The following is a 24,327-nucleotide window of genomic DNA, read 5'->3' as shown; positions in this document are numbered from 1 at the left end:
GAACTATTTGCAGATCTCTTTTTCATGTTTTTCCTGTCTTGGTGTTCATTCAGCATTCTGTTCCTGGAATCACCCGTTTTCCAGCTTTGGAATTCATCATTAAGGACTCTTCTTAGTCTCCTCTAATGAAACCTTTTCTGATAGCACTTCTCTTTCTAGTGGAATTGACTATTCCTTCCTTAGTACTCCTTCTTCCCTAATGTGAATTTTTATCATAGTCCCTATAATCTTTTTTTTTTTTTTTGATGTGGACCATTTTTGAAGTCTTTATTGAATTTGTTACAATATTGCTTCTGTTTTATGTTTTGGCTTTTTGGCCGTGAGGCATGTGGGATCTTAGCTCCCTGACCAGGGATCAAACCTGCACCCCCTGCATTGGAAGGTGAGGTCTTAACCACTGGACTGCCAGTGAAGTCCCCCCATAACCTTTTATTATACTTACTTGTCTACAAGTTTATCTTTGTAGTAAGACTGACCCTTGTGGGGATAAGGATTCTTCTTAATTGTCTTAATTGCCTTTGTATTCCTAGCACATGGTGTGCCTCTGCCCTAAAGCAGTCTCATTAGAAATGCTATGAATACTCACATTTCACTGACCTTAAATCTGAGAAAAGTGATTCACTTTCTTGTTCAGCTTTCTGTGCCTCCTTAGTTGGCATACATGTCCTAGAGGAAGATGAGAACTTGCACACTTACTCTGTTTATTTAAAAAAAATTTTTTTTATCCTCTCATATTAAAGGAAATGAAAGCCAAGAGAGCCTGAGATTGATTTTGCATTGCAACATCGTCTGTTTATTTGTTAATTCTGAATACAGTGTTAGAGTGCTGCTGATATATACTTATCAGTATTTGATAGGTTCCATGGTGAATGCTACTTTGCAAAAAGTGCTGAAATGATTAGTTTTCTATATCAACCATTAATACCCCTTTTTTCCTAGCCTTCTTTGAATCCAGAAGCTGGCAAACAGAATCAGCCATGCAGACCTATTGGGACCCCTTCTGGAGTGTGGGGTAGGTAGATTTTGCCATTTTTAAAGGCACAACTTTAAAATTTTCTTATTAGCAGGGAGAGGAGAAAAAATTCTTTATCTGTTTTTTTAATCGCTTGTTTCTTTATCTCTGGTTTCTCTTCTCATCCATTTGCACATGGTAACTAACTGCCTAGCTCTTACTCTGCCCCCCAAAATACCATTGAGATGTAATGGTAGTAGAGTCAGAATACAGACAATTGAGAGCTTGTAGAGCCCTGAATTTGAAAGCAGATTTTAAGCAAAGGGAGAATAATATAATATGCTCATAAGAAGTAATTTTTTAGAAGTAATTTTTAATGTTGCTAATTTGCTTATAACAATTAAATTGAATTTTAATGTATTGTAGTTGTCTCCTTAATATTTGGTAGACAACTATATTCTAACCATTCTTTCATATTACTAAATACTCTTCTAAAGTGTTCTTTGAAAGGCTGAATAATACCACGTCCCAGAGAACATTTTGTTCAACCAGATTCCGTTAGCTGAGTGGGGTGTTGTTTTTGTTTTTGGCAATTATCAATGATGTCTGTTGTATAGGGCAGGGGGAAACCTATAAATGCACACATTTATATATATATGTTCCTAATAACTAGCCTTATAAAAAGTTAGTAGAGGGCTTCCCTGGTGGCACAGTGGTTGAGAGTCCACCTGCCGATGCAGGGGACACAGGTTCGTGCCCCGGACCGGGAAGATCCCACATGCCGCAGAGCGGCTGGGCCCGTGAGCCATGGCCGCTGAGCCTGCGCGTCCGGAGCCTGTGCTCCGCAATGGGAGAGGCCACAACAGCGAGAGGCCTGCGTACCACCAAAAAAAAAAAAAAAAAAAGTTAGTAGAAAAATCAGTGTATTTCAAACCAAACCTGATCCTGTGGCATTGGGATCTTTGGCATTTACAAATTGTACTCTCCTAGTTCCTACATTAGATATGTTCAGTAGCCAGCATCATACTAGGAAGGCTTTAGTGTATCTAAATACTGGGTTTGGATCTTGAGTTACAGGATTAAGGGCAATTGCTGTACCATTTCGCCTTTGTTAATGTATAGCTTTGCTCCAGTTTGCCTCATCAGAAGGTCCCATAGCAGACTCCTTTCTCCAGTTTCCTCATCTCTCTGTGTTCTCATGCTGACAAGGAGTAGCTACCCTTGGATATATTCTTGTTTGGTCTATGCCTGAGTGATCACACCGTGCATGAGACATGCTGTACCCCTGAAAGACTTCTGACATCTTTGGGCTTTTTGGTTGATTATGAATTTAGAATCAAGTGTTTTCTTATGTTGCCTTTTTTCCTACAGTTCCTGGGTAAGTGTCACTTTTGAGAGTATCTGTTAAGTGCACACCAGGAAATGTTTGTCACTTAGTCTCAACTGTCAGCTCTTTGTTCAAAGTGAGGCCTTTGTTTGAACTATGCTTCGTGTTAACCAATAGGTTTGACATTCTTTTGTCTCTCCACTATTGTATTTCACAGAAAACCCACCTAGTGCCAAGCAGCCCTCCAAAATGCTAGTCATCAAAAAAGTTTCCAAAGAAGATCCTGCTGCTGCGTTCTCTGCTGCATTCACCTCACCAGGATCTCACCATGCAAACGGAAACAAATTGTCAACCATGGTTCCAAGTGTCTATAAGAACCTGGTTCCTAAGCCTGTACCACCTCCATCCAAGGTATGATTTGGAATCAGTGTAAGAACCTTATACAGCAGAGGTGGGAGAATAAATAAGAAAAAAAATTAGTAAATTTATTTTTTCCTGTTGAGTCACTCACCAGATAGTCATTTGGTGCCATTAAGTTATATGTATAGTATTTTACTGTCTCCAAACTCTCTTCTGCCAACTACATTTTTAGTAGGCCTCTCATACTCATTAGCTTCATCTCATAAACCTGCTTCTCTTGATTTGCTGTTTTCATTAATAACACCAACATTCATCTGGTCACGTAGCTGAGTATCATGGCTGCTGCTTTCTTCCTCTTTCTTACTCATTCCCCTCTCCCAAGCAGTTATATAAAATCCCCATCAGTTTTTTCCTCTATGATATGCCCTTGCCATCTCACATTTACTGTTGTAGTGTACCCTTCTATTTCCTCATTTCTCTGTATTTTATCTTCCACAGAACTGCCAGAATGATTATCCTAAAACAGTTTGAATATATCACATCCCCTCCCATTAAGTCCTTTAAGTGATTCCAAACCATCTATATAGCAAGGGTTGGTAAATTATCTGTAAAGGGTCAGATGATAGATATTTTAGGCTTTGTTGGTCGCATATGACATATGGTCTTTTTGTAATATATTCTTTTTCTTTTCTTTTTTTTTTTTCAACCATTTAAAAATGTAAAAAACATTATTAGCTCATGGGCCATACAAAAATAGCCCTCAGGCCAGTTTTGGCCCAAGGGTCATGACTTAGCAACCCCTGATGTTATAATACAGTGTCCAGACTCCTGAGCACTGGTGTGTATAATTCTATATAGCCTAAGCCTAATCTGTCTTTTACTGCCCTTTGTTTTCTTACCTGGGAGATTTTCCTGTGTGTTTATGTCATACTCTCTGAATCCTTTTCTATCACATACATCTAAGGACCTAATTAAGCCTTGTATCTGATTGAATAGCACTCTGTCTCTAATCACAATATTTATTGCATCTATTTCTTCATTTGGTTGTAATCTCCTTAAAGGCTTCAGGTCTTTTTTATATTTGTATCCCTAGCACCCTCACAAAAGCACACAATAATTGCTTGAATGAATTCCAGCCACTGTAAGGAAACAATTAGATTTACTGTGTTATTGAGAGAAAAAACAGTGAGCATTAATTCACTTTTCTGTGTGTGCAAGCACTTGTTTGATACTTAAGAGCAACACAAAGTACAACATTGGTCCTCACCCTCCGTGGGCTAAAAGTCTAAGAGGGATGACAAGATATAACAATATAAGGTCATGTGATTGTGTATGAAATAAAATAACAAATCCTAAAAACAAATCTTAAACAGATTTGGAATAACTAAATTAATTAAACACTTTATTTATTTACACAGTTCAGAGGAGCAAGGATCAGCTTAGACTATGACCATCAAGGGAAATTTTACTGAAAAACTAATTTGAACAGATCTTTGGAGGATGGTCCAGATTTGGATAGTCAGGGAAAGTCTGGAGAGTATTACAGGTTAGAAGAGGTGGTTAAATAAAATGTTCTGAAAGTAGAAAACACTGGGCATATATGAGGGATACGGAATGAACCATTCTGATTACCTGGTAGCACTGGAAAAATACCAGGACTGAGGGTCATTATCCTAGTGTTAATGAAGCTTTCAGTATAGATAAGATCTCTGAGGGAAAGAGGATAGAAGAAGAGTAAAGAATGGGACAATAAGACTTGGGGAAATACTTGATATTTCATAAATATTAGGAAAATAACAACACAGTCAACAGGATTAAGAAATTGTAATTCAGACATAGAAAAAATCGTATGCTATCACACTTCTGGGTGGGTGAATTTAAGATGGCAGCCGGGGTTGTCAGCACTTGTCAATTGCTGCCAATAGGTTGAGGGAAATAACAGGGGATTTGGACCTTAGCAGTTGGAAAGTTTTTGGTGACCTTTGAGTTGAGGTTTTAGGAGAGAAGTGTAAGGCTGAAAAACAAGATTTCAGAGGATTCTGGAATTATGTGAGTGGAAGTGGAAGTAGTGGCACCTTTGAGACTTGACAGTAAAAGGAAACAGAATATAGGTGGTGGTAAAGTTAAGTGAAAGGGTGAAGAAAATCTGTAGGAAGAAGTCACTGGGGACAACTTGAAAGGTCATTAAAGGATCATGGCCCAAGAAAAAATGAATGGGAATAAACTGATTGACAAATGGAATTATTTTTGAAAGGGGTTTAGGATACTTATTCCTCTGATGTAGAAGGAAAAGAATATGAATTCAGTCAAGAGAGCAACTCCTATAAAGAAAGAAACTGGGGCTTCCCTGGTGGCTCAGTGGTTGAGAGTCTGCCTGCCGATACAGGGGACACGGGTTCATGCCCCAGTCCGGGAAGATCCCACATGCTGCAGAGCGGCTGGGCCCATGAGCCATGGCCACTGAGCCTGCGCATCCGGAGCCTGTGCTCCGCAACAGGAGAGGCCACAACAGTGAGAGGCCCGCGTACCGCAAAAAAAAAAAAAAAAAAAGAAAAGAAAAAGAAAGAAAGAAAGAAACTGTGGCATGGAAATTAACAGCAGGGCTTTGAAGTAGACAAATGACACTTTGCTCCTTCTTTGTGATACAACCTTGGACAAGTTTCTAACATTCTGAATCTCAATTTCATCATGTAAAGTGGAGGTAGTAGTGCCTGTCTTTTAAGGGTTTTTTGAGGAATAAATGAGGTACTTGTAAGTGTAATAAATGGTAGCTATTATTATCAGCATGGCAGCATACCTTTTGTTTGTTCCATTCCTTTAGAGTTTATAAAGTTTTCGTAAGTGTTAACTTCATGTGAAATGTCTGCAAGCATTCTGTTAGGCAACAGAAGAAGAGTATAATAATGAGTGAGACAGGGCTTCCCTGGTGGCGCAGTGGTTGAGAGTCCGCCTACCGATGCAGGGGACACGGGTTTGAGCCCCGGTCCAGGAAGATCCCACATGCCACGGAGCGGCTGGGCCCGTGAGCCATGGCCGCTGAGCCTGTGCGTCCGGAGCCTGTGCTCTGCAACGGGAGAGGCCACAACAGTGAGAGGCCCATGTACCGCAAAAAAATAAAAATAAAAAATAATGAGTGAGACAAACTCATATCCTCAAGGATCTTAGAAGTCTTTTGGGGAAGAAGAAGTGACAAGGATAAAAGTCATAACACAGAGCTTAAGATCAGTTTAGCCCTGTTGTGTAGAACTGAGTTGAGGATAGAATGAAAATAGGAAAACTAAAGTCTGCTGTTAACTATCCTTGCAAAAGGTAGTGAAGCCTGAACAGGGATGATGCAAGTGAGCAGAGAAGGGAGGTGGTGATGGCACACAGTGGGAAGCAAATCAGGGGAGGAAAACAGGACACTGAGCATTCATCCCCAGGAAACTGGGATAACTGTGGAACCGCTTCACTGAAGTTAGAGAAGAGAGAAAGCAGAGTTTTCAGGAAAAGTTGATGAGAGTGGTTCTGGGACCCTTGAATGTGAGATGTTAGAGGAAGGCAGAGATGAGATAACTAGTAGGCAGGTGTGGATTTATCCATTCATTCATTTTCTCTACGCGTTCAGCAGTTATTAAACATCGAATATTTGTGTATTTAAAAGCTATATGCCACTAGAGTCAGAAAAATAATCTCAAAGAGTTGCTGTCTAGTGAAGAGACACATATAAAAAATAACTGTACTGCCCTGCCTGGAGAGGGTCCTCAGAGCCTTTACAGATGAGGTCATATTTGAACTGGGTTTTGAAGTGGCAAAGGAAAGAGAACTACCATTCGTTGACATCTTACTATGTTCCAGGACATTCACTAGGCCTTTTACATATAACATTTACCTTAATCTTAGGATGTAGAAAATTATGTAATATATTAGGTTACATTGCTAATAAAATTATGGAGTTTGGGACTCTAAAACAAGGTTTGTCTAACTTCAACTAGGGCTCTTTCCACTGCCCCAGAATGCTTCCCATCTTGAAGCATAAAAAGGAGAGAGGAGGATGAGAATTCTGGTTTTAGAGTCAGACTTCATGCCACTCGAAGTACTTGGAATATAGTACTGACATATCCTAAACTAGTCAACAAATGGTAGTTTTAAAACAGTAGGAGACGGACTTCCCTGGTGGTCCAGTGGTTGGGAATCCGCCTTCCAATGCAGGGGATGTGGGTTTGATCCATGGTCGGGGAACTAAGATCCCACATGCCACAGGGCAACTAAGCCCACACGCAGCAACTAGAGAGAAGCCTGCGCACCGCAACGAAGACCCAGAGCAGCCAAAAGAAAAAAAAAAATAGTAGAAGTTTGTTAGGGAGCAAGTAGGTGGGGCATTCCAGGCAGAGGAACTCTTCGTTACCAAAAAAGCGGGGGGAGGGCGGCTTCTTTGGTGCACAGTGGTTAAGAATCCGCCTGCCAATGCAGGGGACACGGGTTCAAGCCCTGGTCCAGGAAGATCCCACATGCCACAGAGCAACAAAGCCTGTGCGCCAGAACTACTGAGCCTGCGCTCTAGAGCCTGCGAGCCACAACTACTGAAACTCACATGCCTAGAGCCCATGCTCTGCAACAGGAGAAGCCACCGCAGTGAGAAGCCCACACACTGCACGGAAGAGTAGCCCCCGCTCACCGCAACTAGAGAAAGCCCACACGCAGCAATGAAGACGCAGCACAGCCAAAAATAAATAAAATAAGGAGGCAAAACATGCCATGTCTGGGAAAAGACAAGTGGATGGCTGGTAGTTGGGAAGTGGTGGGGAGAAGTAAGACTAAAGCCAAATGATGGAGGTCTTTATAAAAGCTCAGGTGAGAGTTTAGGGGTCACATTAGCTCCATGATTTTAACAATTTGAATGATTAAACAATTACAAATAACTAGTTTTTCTAATGAAGTTCACCTAGGAACAGATTGCAGTAGAAGAGCACTGAGTATGCCTACATCCACTGAATAGACTGAAAGGAATTCAGGAGGCGAGAAGAGAATGAAGCATCGGGGAATTGAGAAGGGAAAGAGGGACAGGTTCAGAAAAGATAGGTAACAAGGAATCTCTCCTACAAAAACAGATATTTTAAAGCTGACCATTGAATGTAATATGAAGACAAGATTTTTGCTTATTTATTGAAAGAGCTGTTTCATTAAAATGGGGATAGAGTTGAGTGTTGCAGGGAATTAAATAGTAAGAATGAACAAGTGAAAGGCAGCAGATAATTATGCAGAAAAGTTTGGAAATAAAAGGATTGTAGTAAAAGGGAAAATATATCTTTGTTTTTTCCCCCTTCGCTTCAGTAAGGTGGCTTAGCATGTTTGTAGATAAAATGGAAGAACTTACTAGAGAGAAAGAGATTAAAGATACAAAGGAGAAATAATTGATAAATTCATAAAGGAATGAGAACAAATGGATGTAGAATGGTAGAAAGGGAGGGGGACCTATCAAAGGAACTTGAGATGCAAAGGAGATAATTGGGGAGAGTTTGGATCCAGTGACAAAATTTTTTTTTTAATAACTTTATTTTTTAATTTACTTTTGGCTGCATTGGGTCTTCATTGCTGCACGTAGGCTTTCTCTAGTTGGGGCAGGCAGGGGCTACTCTTATTTGTGGTGCGCGGGCTTCTCATTGCAGTGGCTTCTCTTGTCACAGAGCACAGGCTCTAGGCGCGCTGGCTTCAGTAGTTGTGGCTCACAGGCTCTAGAGCGCAGGCTCAGTAGTTGTGGCACACGGGCTTAGTTGCTCCATGGCATGTGGGATCTTCCCAGGCCAGGGATCGAACCCACGTACCCCGCATTGGCAGGCGGATTCTTAACCACTGCGCCACCAGGGAATCCCTGGATCCAGTGACTTCTGACGTCAGTCCAGTAGGAGAAGACAAGATCATTTGAGGTGGAGAGTTGAGGTTGATTTGGAGTTAGGAGAAAAGGAGAGGCTATTTTAAAAAGAAAACAGCAGCTGATATGTGATTCACTTTAGTGGATTCCTTTTTTTTCCTTCCTTTATTGATTGACTGAAGTGTGGTTGATGTACAGTATATAAGTTACAGGTGTACAATATAGTGATTCATAATTTTCAAAGGTTATACTCCATTATTCCTCATGTTGTACAATATATCCTTGTAGCTTATTTTATACATAATAGTTTGTGCCTCACCTCAGTGGATTTCTACATATATAATTCCTCTAATAAAGGGGGTACAGGGCATAATGGTTTTCTCTAGTGAGCAACCAAACACTATATAATATAGTGTTTGAATTACTGAAAATTAAGTTGGAATAAAGTTGGATAGAGATGTCAGTATCCTGTTGCACGTAACACTGTCTGGTAAAACTATCGTACTACTGTGGCAGACACTCACCTGTTTCTGTGCCCTGAGGTGGCAATATTAAAAGACAAGGCATCTGGTGACCCTGTGCAACTCTGGGAAACTATTGTCTTTGATATTTAGCCTGAATAAACAGCCATCTTTAGATTTTCATCAGTGCAAGAAAAAAATTAATTTCCATTCCAGTTAGGTCATTGTCTCTTTTATCTGCTGGCATGCTCTTTTTGGAGGCATTGTGGAAAACAATATTGTATCCTAGTTGAGTAACCTCAGACAAATTACATAACTTTCTTAATGTCAGTGTAATTCTCTGTAAAAATTTGACATAATTATACCTGATTGGGTTAAGAATTAAATAAAATAGATCAAGCATCTGGTACATAGTAGATAACTCTGTTAAGTTTATTCCTTTCTTTAGCCTATATTATCTTCTTTAATAACAAGAAAGAAATCCTTTTCACTCAGACCCTTCCTTTGTCCTAGAGATCTCTTGGTTCTAATTGTTTCATTTTGGAAAAACAGACTTTTTTACTTTCTTTAGCCTCACTCCATTGATGTGCCTCAGACAAGAGTGATTGACTCAGGAAAAATGGAGTATTCCATGTACACTGTGCTGCCATCATCGTTGGGGTCAGGGCCAGAGTGACAGAATGGGCCCAGACCCCACAAGACTGAGCAAAAGAAGGACCCCTGGACTAAACCAGGATTGTCCAGCCGTTTATATTGCCCACCCTGGCCTGTACCTAGCCTCCTGCCATCAGTGTTCCTAGAAAACATCATTTTTCTGATGTGCTCTTTGGAGGCAGGGGTGGGGGGTTGTCAGGATTACATCAGAGGTTAACAAACAGCACACTATAAAAGAAAACATTTGGGGGGGTCAAATAAGTTTAGAAAATGCTGTGTAGTATATCTGCCTCTCAATTCACATATATAGTTAAGTGTTTTGAGAAACAGCACAGTAAAAGAAACCTGTTGTCAAACTATATTCAGCCTAGCATCTCCCAGGCTTATTGGACTAGGGCTCTGTTTTTGAGAAATACCTGTTAATATCCCATGGCTTTTCTGGTTCCTGTCTGCCTTTTTCCTTCAAGGTTATATACCTCCCAATCGTGTTGAGACAGGTAAACTCCTGGAATTCATGTTTGCACATAACATTTCACTCCTTATGATCTTACAGGCTGAGCTTCTGTCTGCATGCTGTTCTGACTGATTTGTCCTCTCTTCCCATGTAGCCCAGTGCGTGGAAAGCTAACAGAATGGAACACAAATCAGGATCCCTTTCCTCTAGCCGGGAGTCTGCTTTTACCAGTCCAATCTCTGTTACCAAACCAGTAGTACTGGCTGGTGGTATAGTTTTAAGCTCTCCCAAAGAGGTGAGTGAGAATAAAGCTAAGCAGCCTTTTCTAAAGTTGCCATTTCCCGTTTACTTAAACTGAGGTAAGTATTGTGACGTGTACAGCTCTAACTCCATTTCCTTTGTAGTTATGCTTAGCTCAAAGTCATTTTTTTTTTTACTGGTGATTCCCATCAGCATCCAAAGATGGGCAGTAGCTGGGTGGGGTCATTGCCCTTTGGTAAACCATGGTTGGCCTGTGTTTGACTGGTGTTAATGCTGGCATCTGGAGAAAGATCGGAGAGGTGCTATTTAAACCATCTGGTTTTAACTGTAAGAACTCAGCAGAGCTGAAGTCTGTTTAAATGAAAAGGATAGTTTATTTTTGGTAAAAGAGTGATAAATAGGCTACCAGATTCTGGAAAGCAGTACCATGTAGAAGTGACCTAGAGAATCCCAGTACTTACTCTTTGCTGTCAAGAGCAACCTATTTGTGGTATTTGCCCAGAGCCCCGCCAGCACCACTCCTCCAATTGAGATCAGCTCCTCTCGTCTGACCAAGTTGACCCGCCGAACTACTGACAGGAAGAGCGAGTTCCTGAAGACTCTGAAGGATGACCGGAATGGAGACTTCTCAGAGAGCAGAGACTGTGAGAAGCTGGAGGATGTAAGAGCAAAGGGTTTTTCTGGGGCAACATAAGTGTTTTTCTATGTTATACATGTGCTTTTTGTTCTTAAGCGAGAAAGATGTGGTACATTTTTTAAATGACAGATTTGTCTGGAGGAGTAACAGTCTGTGATATAGTGAGTTCAGTTCTTTGTTCAGCATATTTCAAATTAGGGCTCATTTCAGTGATAGCTGCCTTGGGACTTAGTACTCTTAAACAGGGCAGCACTGCTTAAGCCTTGAATTGAAGTTGGTAAGAAGTTGGTAAATTATAGAAGCATATATTTTTTTTTTTTTTTTTTTTTTTTTTGGCTGCTCCAGGTCTTAGTTATGGCATGCAAACTCTTAGTTGCGGCATGCATGCAGGATCTAGTTCCCTGACCAGGGATTGAACCTGGGCTCCCTGCATTGGGAGCACAGAGTCTTACCCACTGGACCACCAGAGAAGTCCCTTTAAGGATTATATTTAATTCTAATATAAGAAAATCTGACGAACAGAACCGTAAACAAGAGGGTTTCTTTTTGGTGTCCTGCAACAGGAAGGTTAGAGTTCCCTGTCCAAGAGGGTAATGGCAGCTCATTCGTATTATCAGGAAACTTGTAAGTTTTGGTCGCCTTGGAACTAGGGTAGTTGTGCTCCCATCCACATTCTAGTTAGGGAAAGGACAGAGCCAAAAACCTGAAAAGGGATGTCTGACCCTTTTTTAAGTGCTTTCTTAAAAGCCACCCCTGCAATTCCCACTTACATTTTATTGGCCAACTGTCAAATAGCCACTCCTAGCTGCAAGGGAGCCTAGGAAAGTGAACTTTTTAAAAGCTGAGCGCATTGGTTCCTTAGTCCAAATCAGTAAGGAAGAATAGAAAATTGATATTGCATAGGCGTCTAGTAGCTTCTGCCACAGTTGCCATAACCTGAAGTTAAGATGGTAGCCAGTTAGTATCCTTTGGAAATCTTATTAGCAAGATGAGCAAGTTCTCGTTTTTAAGTGGGAAAAACCTATTGGCTGAGATCTCTTCTAGAAAGCATTTTCCTGGGTTCTGACTTCTTAATCTCTTAGATGGCTTATCTTGCCCCAAAGGGGTATTAAACCAAATATGTCCTTCCTTTCCTTATCTCAGTCAGAGGACAACAGCACACCTGAACCAAAAGAAAATGGAGAGGAAGGCTGTCATCAGAATGGTCTTGATCTCCCCGTAGAAGACGAAGGGGGGGTCCTCTCTCACTCTTTGGAAGCAGAGCACAGGTAAGTGAGGGTCAGATCACAAGGCATGCTGTGTATGGCCTACAAGGAGTTTCAACATACTTAAGACATTTCAGAGTCCAGTACAGAGAGAAGTGCCCCCAGCACCACACCTTGTTCTCTCTGTGTGCCGCAGGTTGGCCTGTTGCCCACTGGGTATTCCTTTACAGACTCAGCTAGCGTTTTCACACCCTGCTCTCCAAGGCATTCTTGTAGTTTAGTTTCAGACTCAGTTTACGGCTCCAGTTGGAAGGGGTAGGGTGGGGTGAGACCTGTTTCCTGGTGCTGTTGTGGTGGCCCCTTGGCCCCTCCTGGCCCAAGTGAGAAGTTACCACAAGACCCCTTTAAGGGGCCTTGGGATTCATGAGGCCCGAAGGTAATGGAGCTTGTTCTTTAAATGAGGGCCTTCAACACAGAGCCAGCCAAGCTGTGTGGGCAACTGGATGGCAGATGGGGCCTGCCAAGTACCTTCCTGAAAAGGGGCTCCTGTCCAGAGGAACTTTTAAAGGGGTCAACAAGATCACAAGGTTATAGAGTCCACAGTGCCATGAAATTAAAAGAGAACTTAGGTACATGTGGCTATGTGCTAATTTGCTCACAGGAGACAAAGTGAGATTTCTTCTGTTTCGTCTGTGGGATAGTTTGACTCTATACTGCTACTTCTACCGTCCCTTCTCTATAGCTCTTATGCTCTCCAAAGAGCAACTACAGAGATCCTCCATCTAATTCCAAGCACCTAAGTAGTCATAATTAAAGCTTATCCCACTGGGAAGAAAAGAAAAACCCAAGTTTCTTCTCTAACATCTAGGTGGGTACCATTGCCCCTGGGCTGGAAAGTTGTGGATTTCTCACTTATGCTTAAAGGTATATTTTTTTTGCCTGACCTGCCTCTACCAGGTTATTGAAAGCAATGGGATGGCAGGAGTATCCTGAAAATGATGAGAATTGCCTTCCCCTCACAGAGGATGAGCTCAAAGAGTTCCACATGAAGACAGAGGAGGTATGTCATAAACTTTTGCTGGAGACCAGTTAATGACTAGGAGAGAAAGGAGATAGGACAATCATTGCCCTTAGGAAGCCCCAGTTTAGGGTGTGAGAAAGACCTTGAAAAAGAAAAGTTACTTAATAAGTTGCCATTGTAGAAATATGGAGGAGCATCTCATTCTGCCCAGGCCAGTGGTGGACACAAAAACCAGGTCAGTAGTTAGCAGATTTCAGAAAGCAGTATGTTATTTCATCCTGAAAGCTCTAACTCCTTATCAGAACCACAAGGCTATATTCCCGAGGTTATGGGCTGAGCCCTTGGTCTCTGGCTAAGCAGGCTAACCCTCTGCTTCCAGCTCTGTGGTTTACCTCTGGTAGTCCAGCCAGAGCCAAGAAGCCAAATAGCCTATCTGAATTTCTTCAACAAAGGCCTGCATTCTTTCTCTGAGTAAAACACTGCCGGGTCTCTACAAACTTCATGAAACTTACGTTCAGGTGGTATATATTTAAAGCATAAAAAAAAAAAAAAAAAAAAAAAAAAAAGCATAAATAACAGTGGTGTTAAAATCCTATAAAGAAAAGTATAGGTTGACATAAAGACTTTGCTACTCAGAACTCTGTTCCCCTGTCATTGTCATCACCTGAGAACTTGTTGAAATAGGAAATCTCAAACTGTACCCCAGACATACTGAATCAGTCTGCATTTTAAAGAGATCCTTAGGTGATTAATTGGCACATTACAGTTTGAAAAGCACTGCTATAAGAAATCTTCAGTCTCTTAGAACGGTCCCCCTCTACATTCTGCCTAGAATTGAATTGATGCCTGGGCTTTCCCAGGTCCCATGGGCCAGTGTAGTTACTGATAGTTGTCTTTTTCTTTCTTTCCCTTGCCAACCACAGCTGAGAAGAAATGGCTTTGGGAAGAATGGCTTCTTGCAGAGCCGAAGTTCTAGCCTATTCTCCCCTTGGAGAAACACTTGTAAAGCAGAGTTTGAGGACTCAGACACGGAAACAAGTAGCAGTGAAACATCTGATGACGATGCCTGGAAGTAGGCCTATAAATGCTTACTGTTAAATCTGACCCAGTAAACTCAGCTTGTGCGTTTAGGGGTTATACAGAAGAAATCGTTCTTTTCCTTTTCCTTTTCTTATGTTGTTGTTGAATACTTCATGCACAAGGGAAATAATCATATCCCAAAGAGAGAGCGAGCGATTGGCTTGTTTAGCTTTTGTTATTCTTCCCTGTTATCTGCTTAATAGAACTTCGTGTGGTGGGAAAGATTTTTAAAACACACACACATACACACAGTATATATGGGGCGATGCACAGGTGGGAGCTGGCAGGGCAGAGAGGAGGAGACACTGGTCTGCAGCAGCAGCTTCTACTACCAGCCCTTGGGGCACTCACCCCTGTGCTCAAGCAATCATTGTCAATGACAAAGTGACTATTGAAGTTATAACTGTATTAAATTAATGCTAATAATTTGGATATTTTATTTTATTTCTGGCTGCTCGGGTAACATTAGCCCTTAACCCAGCATATATGGTTTTTTCACTTTTTTTTTTTTCTTTCTGGGTACAGCTGTAAAATATTTGGATATAGGAAATGTGTTATTCTTGCAGCCTTGATATTCAGGGTGGATTGTAAAATATACATTTTTGTGAGATTTCAAAGATTAAGATTATTTTGATAACATTATTTACAGATTTAAAAGATGTGGTTATCACAAGTCTGTTGAGGGGGAAAACTACTGCATAAAATAACTAACTTGGAATAAATATTTTGCATCAGTTTGGATTGTCTTGTGTAAGAAGTATATTTTCTTTAAAATTAGATGAGTGGATTCTTTTTTAGGGGAAATACTACTTTTAGAGGTCTGAGGGAAATCTGAATTCAGACACACCTGTTTCTCCTTTTAGCAGATATGTTTTTGATGCAGAAAAACCTGTGCAATAAACTACCAGTAATAAAATCAGAAACCCAAGCTTCCTTTCTGAAACTGTTTTTCACTGCCCATGTATTTACCAGTGTGCCTATATTTTAAGGAAGTCTGTGCCTCAATTTTTCTGCTAAATAAGAACATAGGGTGTCCCGGGCATTGTGCAAGGCCCTGGGAATGCAAGGAGCACCCAGCTCAGTAGGGTTACATAAAAAATGGAACCTTAGGCCAAGATCTGATGGACAATTAGAAGTTAAACTAAACAACAGATACCGAAACTGGCACTCTTCAGCCAGCCCTGCAGCACATGGTCCCTAGTGGATATACAGGCCCGAGATCATGCTCTAATGGGAGACAAGCAGAGGAATAACAGGCCTGACCACTTGTTAGAAGGGTAAAACTAACTTGTAGTGTAGGCTCCAGAAGGGGTAGAGACTAGAGGTAGAGTAACCAGCATAATTGCTAGATTCTAAAGGCTAGGAAGGCAGAGACCTTATGTGCCATAACGTACTGTAGTCTCTCCTGCTAGTAGGGGCTTCTGCTAGTAGTATAAGCAGTGCACATGTGAACTGTGGAAATGGTGATTGAGATAGAACAGAAAGAACTATATCATATTTCACTGAGTATATCTATTTTAAGACATTTTATGTACTAATAAGAAAACTTGCCAGTTATGGCACTCCATTAATTGTGAATCCTGATTTCAGTGTTAAAATATGAAAAAGTGTGCATCGTAGGATCAATGAAATACTATAAAATGAGCTATAAATTGGAAATGAGAAGTAGGTTGACATAGAGATATCCTGTATGTCTGGTCTTCGGCTTTGCCACTTAGTAGCTTTCTCAGAACAAATTTCTAAAAATGTACCTCTTTTCCACTTGGAATTGAGCTGGACAGTTGAGATTACATACTTTGAAACACTTTGTAACCTGCTGCTAGTCATAGCTTGGCCTTACATACCTGGGAGTGGGGGCACCACTACCTGCCTTGTTTAGAAACATGGGGCTAGGTCAGAGCTCCTGCCTCTGTTGGATTCATATATTTGGGTGGGGGTGGCAGGGAAATCTGGTCAGCAGGAACGGGGCCTGTGTGGCCCCTGGCTAGTCCTGAGTGAAGAGTTACCTTTCTGTATTTGATTCCCTCTTCTGATTCATTGTGTTCTCCCAGAACTTTCATTCCTTCAGCTGTGTTGATTATCTTGTGGGGGCGGCAGGGCGGCGCCTAGGGCCAGGAACTTGGAGTTAGGGGGCCTTGGTGTGACTTGGTTATGCAAAAGATGTTACTTCCAAAGAGGCACCATGCAAGGAAAAGCTTTTTTTTGCAGAACACAGGCCTCTCACTGTTGTGGCCTCTCCCGTTGCGGAGCACAGGCTCCGGACGCGCAGGCTCAGCGTCCATGGCTTACGGGCCCAGCTGCTATGCGGCATGTGGGATCTTCCCAGACCGGGGCACGAACCCATGTCCCCTGCATCGGCAGGCGGACTCCAACCACTGCGCCACCAGGGAAGCCCAAGGAGAAGCTTTTAGTCTACGGGAAAGACATGGTTTCCAGGCAGAATGCCTCCTCTCTCGGATATTCCTTGGAATGGAGAATGACACTAACTTGGGTTATATCCACTTGGGCAAAACTAGAACGAACAAGGTGACACTTCCCTGCCAGAGGCTATTAAATAACCAAGACGGAGTATGTGATATGGGCTCAGCTAGTTTAGGAGGCAGCTCTTTGCTCCCCTTTATTAATATAGGCAAGAAAACCAAGGTGTGGTGTTAGAGACTTGCCCATACTCATGCAATGAGGTGGAACAGATTTTATGACATCTTTTTCAAGCCAGGGGCTCCTCCCTAAGGTGACCAAGCCTGCCCGCTCACTCTCCAGACCTGCCCAGACCTGAGGTTGTTGCCCAGGGAGCTTTAGCTCCTCTCCAAACATAAACTTGAACCGGTAAGCCTGGCCTTTCCTCTCTGCCTTTGGCTATTTCATCCTCCTTTCCCTTTCCCCTGCCCCTCTGTTCTGTCTTCTGCAGGTCTTGGCTGCTATCAGGGAAGGAGTCCCATCCCATGGACTCCCACTCGGGGGAGCCAGGGCTCCTGCCCTGTGGGTCCTGTGACATGGTTTTCCGTTCCTGGGCCCTGCTGGCCACCCACACTCAGCGCTTCTGCATTGGCCGTCAGCCCCGGGAGCTGACAGTTGGAGAACAGCCCCCAATAGCCACTGAACCACGGGTACCCAGGGTAAGGGCCTCCTCCATGGCCATGAGACGGTACTGAAGTGACTGTAACTCTCAGAGGATTCCTCACCCCACACCCTGTACCCAGGTTGTGCCACAAGAACACCAGGGCCTCCCGGACCAGGAGGCCAGCAAATCGGCTCTGAAGAGGCTAACAGATGAGGTACACCTGGATTTCCCCACTGAGCCTCCCCACCAAACCTATAGATCACGCGTGGGTCAGATTACCCCAACATGGAGATTGTGGGTTACTGTTACCTCCAGGTGCAGCGGCTGCGGCTGTATCTGCAGGAAATGCGACCCAGCATAACAGAGGTCCCCAGAGGGTCACAGGGGCCCTGGAGGCGGTCAGAGGCACCGACTCAGGGTCCCAGCTACGAGACTGCTGGGAGCCCCGGCGAGCGGCTGCGGGCGCTGCACCGGACTCACGCAAGGCGCTTGGCAGAGACCAAGGCACAGAGCTGTGCCCTGGAGCGACGCGGCGAGGGTAAGGGAAAAGAGGGGGACTAGGGCCCACCCTCCCCCTTGGCTTCTGATTTGATCTCTTACCCCCTCAGAACTGAGCCGGCACCTCCAAGGTTTGGCTTGGACCCGGGACGGGAAATCACGCATATTCAGCCTGGAGCGGGAGCTTCGAGAACTCCGGGCAGAGGCCGGGCGAACGCGGGGTGCTCTAGAGGAGTTAGGGGCGCACGTTCAGCAGCTACAGGCCAACCCCGGGTGAGGCTGAGGAGCCGGATCCGGGGAGCTCCGAGTCACCGGCTGGCGGGGGGCGGGGCCGGAGCGGGGGGCGGGGTCTGGCCCGGCTGGACGTGCGAGGTATGCACCCGGACTCGACTGGAAGGCCGCGCGAGTGAGGTCGGGAAGGGGCGGCGCTGCCGGAGGCCCGGGGTCTGGGTCCTTGATTCCGCCCCCGCGCCGGCCGTCCTCCACCCCAGGACCCGGCTGAACGCCTTACGAGAGGCAGAACTCTGTGGTCCGGTGCTACAGGCAAACCCAGGGACTCTGGCTGCGGAGATCGGGTAAGATCCGGGCCCCGAGGCGGGCACGGGGCAAAGCGCTGATCGGTCCTGGAAAAAAACGCTTCTGCCTTCTTGTTCCCTACTCCCTAGGGCCCTGCGTGAGGCCTACATTCGAGGCGGGGGCCGGGACACCGGCGTTCTGGGCTGGATGTGGCAGTTACAAGTGGAGGCGTCAGCTCTGGAGCTTCGGCGGTCGCGGACCCGCAGGGGTGAACATGAGGGGGCCAGCCAGGAGGGCCTTAGCCCTGGGGAGAGAAAAGGGCGATGAGGGAGGATGTCTTTGGCTTGGGAACCACTTGAGCAAAAAACCAAGGTAGAACACCTGTCTTTGCGGGGGTGCCTGCAATGTTAGCTGACAAGTCCAGCCTTGTCCAGAGAATCCTAAGGCTGGAGAGCTGCTCAGAGCAGCTGGTCACCAGCTGTCAGAGATGACAGGTCAGACTTGTTCAATCACAGGAAGACAGGCAGGTGCTGCATTCAAGGAGCTTCTAGCAGTGGAGGCTGAAAATCGGCGCCTGGAGGCAGAAATCCTGGCTTTGCAGATGCAGAGGGGTGCAGGCCGGGTGCCCTGGGGTCAGTGAGCACCCAGTTCCCCACCGCCTAGCCCTCCCCAGCAGGCCAGGCTCAGAGGAAGGGGTTAGAAGCACCATGCACGGGGAATAAGACCTGTGTCTGAGCCCAATCAGTCTGTGTCCATGCCTATCTCCAGGTGTCCATAGGGGTTTGGCTCTTGGGGGAAGAGTACCTCAGCCCAGTTACTTGCTGCATCCTGCTCAAGGGCGCCCTACTCTTCCCCTGCACCTAGGGCACAGGGAGCCGAGACTTGTGGCCAATCCCAGCCCACGCCTGAGAAGAAGGGAGGATCCCCCAAGCCTCCCGCCTCCAGTGGCTCCCCCGCTGCCGCTGCTTCCACACTCCACAGGCGTCCTATTCTTGGGTGGCGCCGAAAAGGCTGTGAGGACCCAGGGGTTGGGACAGGGGCAGTTCTGCTTTGTGCAGTTGGGGGAGCATAGAACACCTAGGAAGCTTTCTGGAGGAATTGACTCTTCCCCTGCAGTCGCAGTTTCCTGGAACCATGACCAGGAACCTGGGCCTGGATCCACACTTCCTCCTGCCCACAACTGACGTTCTGGGCCCTGCACCCTACGACCCTGGGTGAGGCCTGCTCCCTCCTTTGACATCCTCTGTGACTTGGTCACCACTGCTGGTCAAGGAGACCCACTAGGGCTAGCTAGGGTGGGGGGACTGGCTGGGGGTTGGGAGAGTGAGAGGAGGACTTGGGTGTGTGTGCGCTTGAGGCCTGTGTTTCCTAGGGCTGGCCTTGTCATTTTCTATGACTTCCTGCGGGGCCTTGAGGCTTCTTGGATTTGGGTGCAACTATTGACTGGCTTGGCCCGAGATGGACAGGATACAGGAGGGACCACAGCGTTGCCCCCAGCCCTTTGCTTGCCCCCACCTCCAGCTCCTGGGCCCATGGGCAACTGTGCCATCCTTGCCAGCAGGCAGCCTATACCCAGGTCAGTAGGTGGAGATTTATGATGTTGGTGCTTTTTGCCGCAATTGAGGCTTGTCCCTCATTCTGCTACATTTTCTCATCTGTATACAGGGCCACTGGCCCTGAGGGCCAAGTCCTAGGAAGGGAGCAGAGCCACTTCTGGCTCCTGACACCTGTTTTTGGTTGCTCTAGACTACCACCTTCACCATCAGTATCCTTGATCTGTGAGCTGCAAGCCTGGCAGGGGCTGGCATGGGCTAAAGCACCACTGCCAAAAGCCTGGGCCTCGCTGGTGCTATTTGACCGGGATCAGAGGGTGCTAAGTGGTCGTTGGCGTCTCCCACTTCGGACCCTTCCTCTGGACCCCAGCCTTAGCCTTGGGCAGCTGAATGGGATTCCCCAGGTGAGTGTGGAGGATGGGGACTGGGTCCTCCACGGTACAGATGCAGTACCATTTCACCTCTTCCCAGGTAGGTCAGGCCGAGCTCTTTCTGCGGCTGGTGAATGCAAGAGATGCAGATACCCAGACACTGGCAGAGATCAATCCAGCAAGTGCCCACGAGTACCAGTACCCACCTCTGGTGAGGGCCCAACTATAGCTGGGGACCCCACAGGTGTGGCTGATGTGGTTAATAACCAGCATTTGTTGACCACTATGTATGTGCGAACCCACTACTAAATGTTTTCTGTGAATTAACTCATGTGACCCTCACATATCCTATTAGGTATGTACTACTGTGTAAGCAAGTAAGAAAATCAGAGCACAAGGTTAACTTGGTTCACAGTAAGCAGTTGACTCTAAGGTGGTCTGACACCAGAACCTGTGCTGTTAACCTCTACATAAACCTTTTGCTAAAGATCGACCTTCTCCTTGTTCCACAGGTGCCCAACTCATCTTCACTGGAGGCCAGCTCCCTGGCCCCAACAGCTGGATTTGTTGACCCCCCTCCTCCTGAAGACCCTCACCAGCGGCAGAGTCAAGCACAGAGAGGAGGGTTTGCGCACTCAGCACAGCTTTGACCCACCCCCACTGGCTTTCTGAGTCCAGAAGAATGGGCATATGAGTAGCTTCACAGGCACAGGACTGGGGCCTAGACTGAGGCCTGTTCTCCCACCTGCAGCTTTACTACTCCGTGTTCTGACAGAGGGTCTGGAAGCAAATACAGATGTGAACACACAACATGAGCTCCCATCACAGCTCTACCACCTTCCGCAAGTACTTGGCCTTTCTTATCCTTTTGTAAAAAAGATTGATGTGAGGATTAAACAGATATGTCAGCTATTTACAGTACTGCCTGGCATATAAGAAAATTCTCTGAAAAGGTGACTTGGAGACAGTCTTTCATTCAGCTAAAGGAACTTGATGAACTCATTCCTGTTTTTTTTGCTAAAGCCAGTCTTACCACCCACTTCTTCATCCAAATCCAAGCTTCTTCAGGACATCACCCAGGAAGCCTTCCAGGTTCTCAAGGTCACCATGAAACAGGGAGCTCCTGTAGCCGTATATACTTACAGAAAGACAACCCAGTCATGTTCCTCCCAAGTTGGCGGCAGGGGGGATGGTCACAAGTGAAACCTGAATTGTTATATTGGGTGTGGCCCCAGACCCCAGTGTCAGCCAAAGGTCAAAGGCCTGGTAGTCAAGAACTCCCTCCGGGCTTCCCTGGTGGCGCAGTGGTAGAGAGTCCGGGTTCGTGCCCCAGTCTGGGAAGATCCCACATGCCGCAGAGCGGCGAGGCCCGTGAGCCACGGCTGCTGAGCCTGCGCGTCCGGAGCCTGTGCTCCGCAACGGGAGAGGCCACAACAGTGAGAGGCCCGCGTACCACAATAAAAAAAAACTCCCTCCACCTCCAACATTGCATATTCAAACTGCAGGTTCTAACCTGCTGTCTGTACAGTACAGCAAAGTAGCCCTATGAATGCTGGAAATACTAAACCCCTTAGGTAGTAGAGGGCAGGCACTGTTTGGAATTCAGATCCAAATACTGCCTGGTGAATAGCAATTTCTTAAAGGTCAGGTCAGAGGCAGCTGAGTCATGGGTCTCACACTAGCCCTACACCCTGGACATCAGCGAGGGCCCAATGGGATGGCTTTAGTAACAGTGCCCTAAGCACCAGCACCCTTACACTGGGCAGCCAGAACTGCTGACCCATTATCCACCTTTCAACCCCACTGAAATGCTCCAGGCAGCCCATGATCCCACTCTAAGATCTTTAAACACAAGTCCGGAGACCAAGAGCTTTTTAATATCTTTATTTAAGAAGTCAAAACTATGGACAGGTAACAATTCCAACTGTTGATATTTTCTGTTATAACAAATATAACTCAACCAGCCAGTTCTCCCCCCAGATTCCTTCTTCCAACCACATCCAGAGTGTCCATCAGTCAGTCAGTCCCTTAGTCACTTTCAAACCAGAAAGCTCAATTTTCTACAATTAGCACACCAGTTTCCTCAAGGATCACTCCCCGCTCCCCAGCCCCAAGTTTTCTTCAGTTCTTTTTTCCAGGACAGGATTATGGCCCCAGTTGGAGACGAGGTGGATAAGATAGGTGCCACCTAAGGCCTGGCTTAGAAGCTGTTATCAGTTCACAGTCAAAGTCCATCAAACAGTATCAGCACCGAAGAGCAAGATCTTCACCAAGTCTTGTTTTTTATAGCTCCTGTCCAGGGAGAGCACCATTCAAAGTTCACAAGACAGCTGGGTTCAGAGTATTTATGATGGAAAAAATATAGCACCATTGGAAAATAAGGGCCTACAGCCACACTTGATTTCATCACCTCCACATCAGACAGGAATCTGGATTAGAACTTCCAACACAGAGATCAGTACAGAGGAGGGAAAAAAACCCACAAAAACCTTTGGCCACCATATAAAACCCAGAGTGCTCCAAGGCACACATTTAGCCAATATTTAAGGAAAAAAAAAAAAATCATCAAAGCCTCAACCTTTGCTTACAATCTTTATTGAAGTTATACAAAAAGAATCCCCCAAAAGTGAAAAAATACATTATATACAAAAACACTTTCCATTGGGAGGAAGGCTCTGCTCCCTCTCTTAACATGCAGTGCTTTCAACTGTAGCTCCAGCCTCCACTGTCCCCTCCACTGCTGCCCGGCATTCAGCCTGATTCTCAGCCTGGAAGATAAACAGGGAGCCTGGGCATAAGTGACCCTACTTTAAGCCATTCTTTCTTACACAACTGAGCAGGCCTCAGTCAGAGGAAATAAACACAGGTTCCTTAAATTCTGCTTTGCTCTCTACACTAAAAGAGCAATGACCACAAGTTATAAGGCCATTTCCTAAATTCTCTGTAATAGGGCTGACAGAGCCAGTGTTCATATTAGAAAGAGGAGCAAAAAAAAGACTGAATGGTCTTGCCAATTAAGTGTCTTCTCATACATTCATTAGAGTGGGACCGGTGATATGTATATAGGTTCCATTTGTCAATGAGACGTCCTATATTTTGTAACCAAACTGTTTCCTGTATGACCTCATTGTTTTTATGAGGGTTGCACTCAAGTAATCCAAACAGGCTCAAGTTGGGGAACATGCACTTAGGAGGACTGGTTTCCCCAGGCCCTGAGAACAAGGGGAAATGAGGCAAGTGTCCAAACCCTGCTTAACTGCCCACCTCCTCCTCCATGTTTTCCGAAACTTCAGTTCCACTGGAGACAGCATCCCCACTGCCTCCATTCACCTCCGGCTCTTGTTTGGCTTTCTTTGCATCATCTTTCCGGGGGCTCTCTTCCTCCGGTTTTCTCTAAAGATATAATTAATGGTGAAGGCTTCACAAGTGTGCTTAATGTTTTCAAAAGGACAACTGTAAAACAATTCCTTAACGCCCCCCCTCTTCCCTATGGTGCAAAGGCCCCAACACCAGGATTCACGGCTCTAAGGGTCTCCCTGGCCACAACCTGTCCTCTGCAGAAATAGACTGGTCTGCCCAAACATACCAATTCAGCCTCTCTAATGGAAGAGTGGGGTGGGGATGAGGAATAGATCTGAACAGTAACCAACCCACAAATTTGAATTCCTACATTTGAGTCAGGAAACAAAGCAAGAGTTCAGGCTCTTCCACAAGAGAAAAAAATTACTGCAACAGGCAGAAGGCAGATTCACACAAGTTTAAGTATCAAGAGATCTGCTGCTGAATGACTACTATAAACCTGCCAGCTTCCTAAGATGGGCTGATCTGACCAGTCCTCCTCATCACCTTTCCTGAGAGCCCTTGGGCTAAAAACCAGGAAAGTTTTGCTAGAAGACATATTCAGTCAAGACCGATCTTCATTCAAATCCTCACCTATTTTTGCAAAACGAATGTCTTATTGCACCTAGTATGAGGGGTGTTCATAGGAAAGATAGTCCTCATGTATCATTTGGAGGAAAAAAAAAATGCAGAGTGAGAAGAAGACGGAAAAGAAATGACCACATA

General features: G+C 45.1%; 3 protein-coding genes across 5 annotated transcripts in view; 2 read left to right on the top strand and 1 right to left on the bottom strand.

Moving 5' to 3' along the window:
* Positions 1 to 15,004, top strand: part of GPBP1L1 (GC-rich promoter binding protein 1 like 1) — a 28,067-nt gene extending 13,063 nt beyond the window's left edge. Inside the window, exons 5-11 of the mRNA XM_065892019.1 lie at positions 940 to 1,012; positions 2,497 to 2,690; positions 10,214 to 10,354; positions 10,823 to 10,981; positions 12,101 to 12,225; positions 13,120 to 13,222; positions 14,107 to 15,004. Coding sequence (XP_065748091.1) covers positions 940 to 1,012; positions 2,497 to 2,690; positions 10,214 to 10,354; positions 10,823 to 10,981; positions 12,101 to 12,225; positions 13,120 to 13,222; positions 14,107 to 14,259 — 948 coding nt within the window. The 3' untranslated portion in view covers positions 14,260 to 15,004. The remainder of the gene's footprint in view (positions 1 to 939; positions 1,013 to 2,496; positions 2,691 to 10,213; positions 10,355 to 10,822; positions 10,982 to 12,100; positions 12,226 to 13,119; positions 13,223 to 14,106) is intronic.
* Positions 15,005 to 17,205: 2,201 nt separating this feature from the next.
* CCDC17 (coiled-coil domain containing 17) lies at positions 17,206 to 20,912 on the top strand. 2 transcript variants are annotated; one of them, XM_065887613.1, is made up of 13 exons: positions 17,206 to 17,370; positions 17,434 to 17,538; positions 17,667 to 17,862; positions 17,933 to 18,095; positions 18,314 to 18,397; positions 18,488 to 18,606; positions 18,854 to 18,970; positions 19,203 to 19,321; positions 19,455 to 19,552; positions 19,711 to 19,914; positions 20,085 to 20,295; positions 20,363 to 20,473; positions 20,775 to 20,912. In XM_065887613.1, the coding sequence occupies exons 1-13, from the start codon at positions 17,206 to 17,208 to the stop codon at positions 20,910 to 20,912; spliced, it is 1,830 nt and encodes a 609-aa protein (XP_065743685.1). The 2 variants fall into 2 exon arrangements, with proteins under 2 accessions (XP_065743685.1, XP_065743676.1); XM_065887604.1 differs by having other exon boundaries at positions 17,640 to 17,862.
* A 1,929-nt stretch (positions 20,913 to 22,841) lies between these two features.
* NASP (nuclear autoantigenic sperm protein) overlaps positions 22,842 to 24,327 on the bottom strand; it is a 30,514-nt gene continuing 29,028 nt past the window's right edge. For both annotated transcript variants that reach the window (XM_065874427.1, XM_065874436.1), the window contains 2 exons: positions 23,527 to 23,655; positions 22,842 to 23,030 (listed from right to left, as the gene is read on the bottom strand). In XM_065874427.1, the coding sequence (XP_065730499.1) occupies positions 22,950 to 23,030; positions 23,527 to 23,655 (210 nt within the window). In that variant the 3' untranslated portion in view covers positions 22,842 to 22,949. The remainder of the gene's footprint in view (positions 23,031 to 23,526; positions 23,656 to 24,327) is intronic.

The sequence above is a fragment of the Phocoena phocoena genome, chromosome 1 (assembly GCF_963924675.1).
Source record: "Phocoena phocoena chromosome 1, mPhoPho1.1, whole genome shotgun sequence".
Taxonomy (NCBI): Eukaryota; Metazoa; Chordata; class Mammalia; order Artiodactyla; family Phocoenidae; genus Phocoena; species Phocoena phocoena.
The sequence above is the reverse complement of the archived record's forward strand: the minus strand, read 5'-3'. Positions and strand labels throughout refer to the sequence as shown.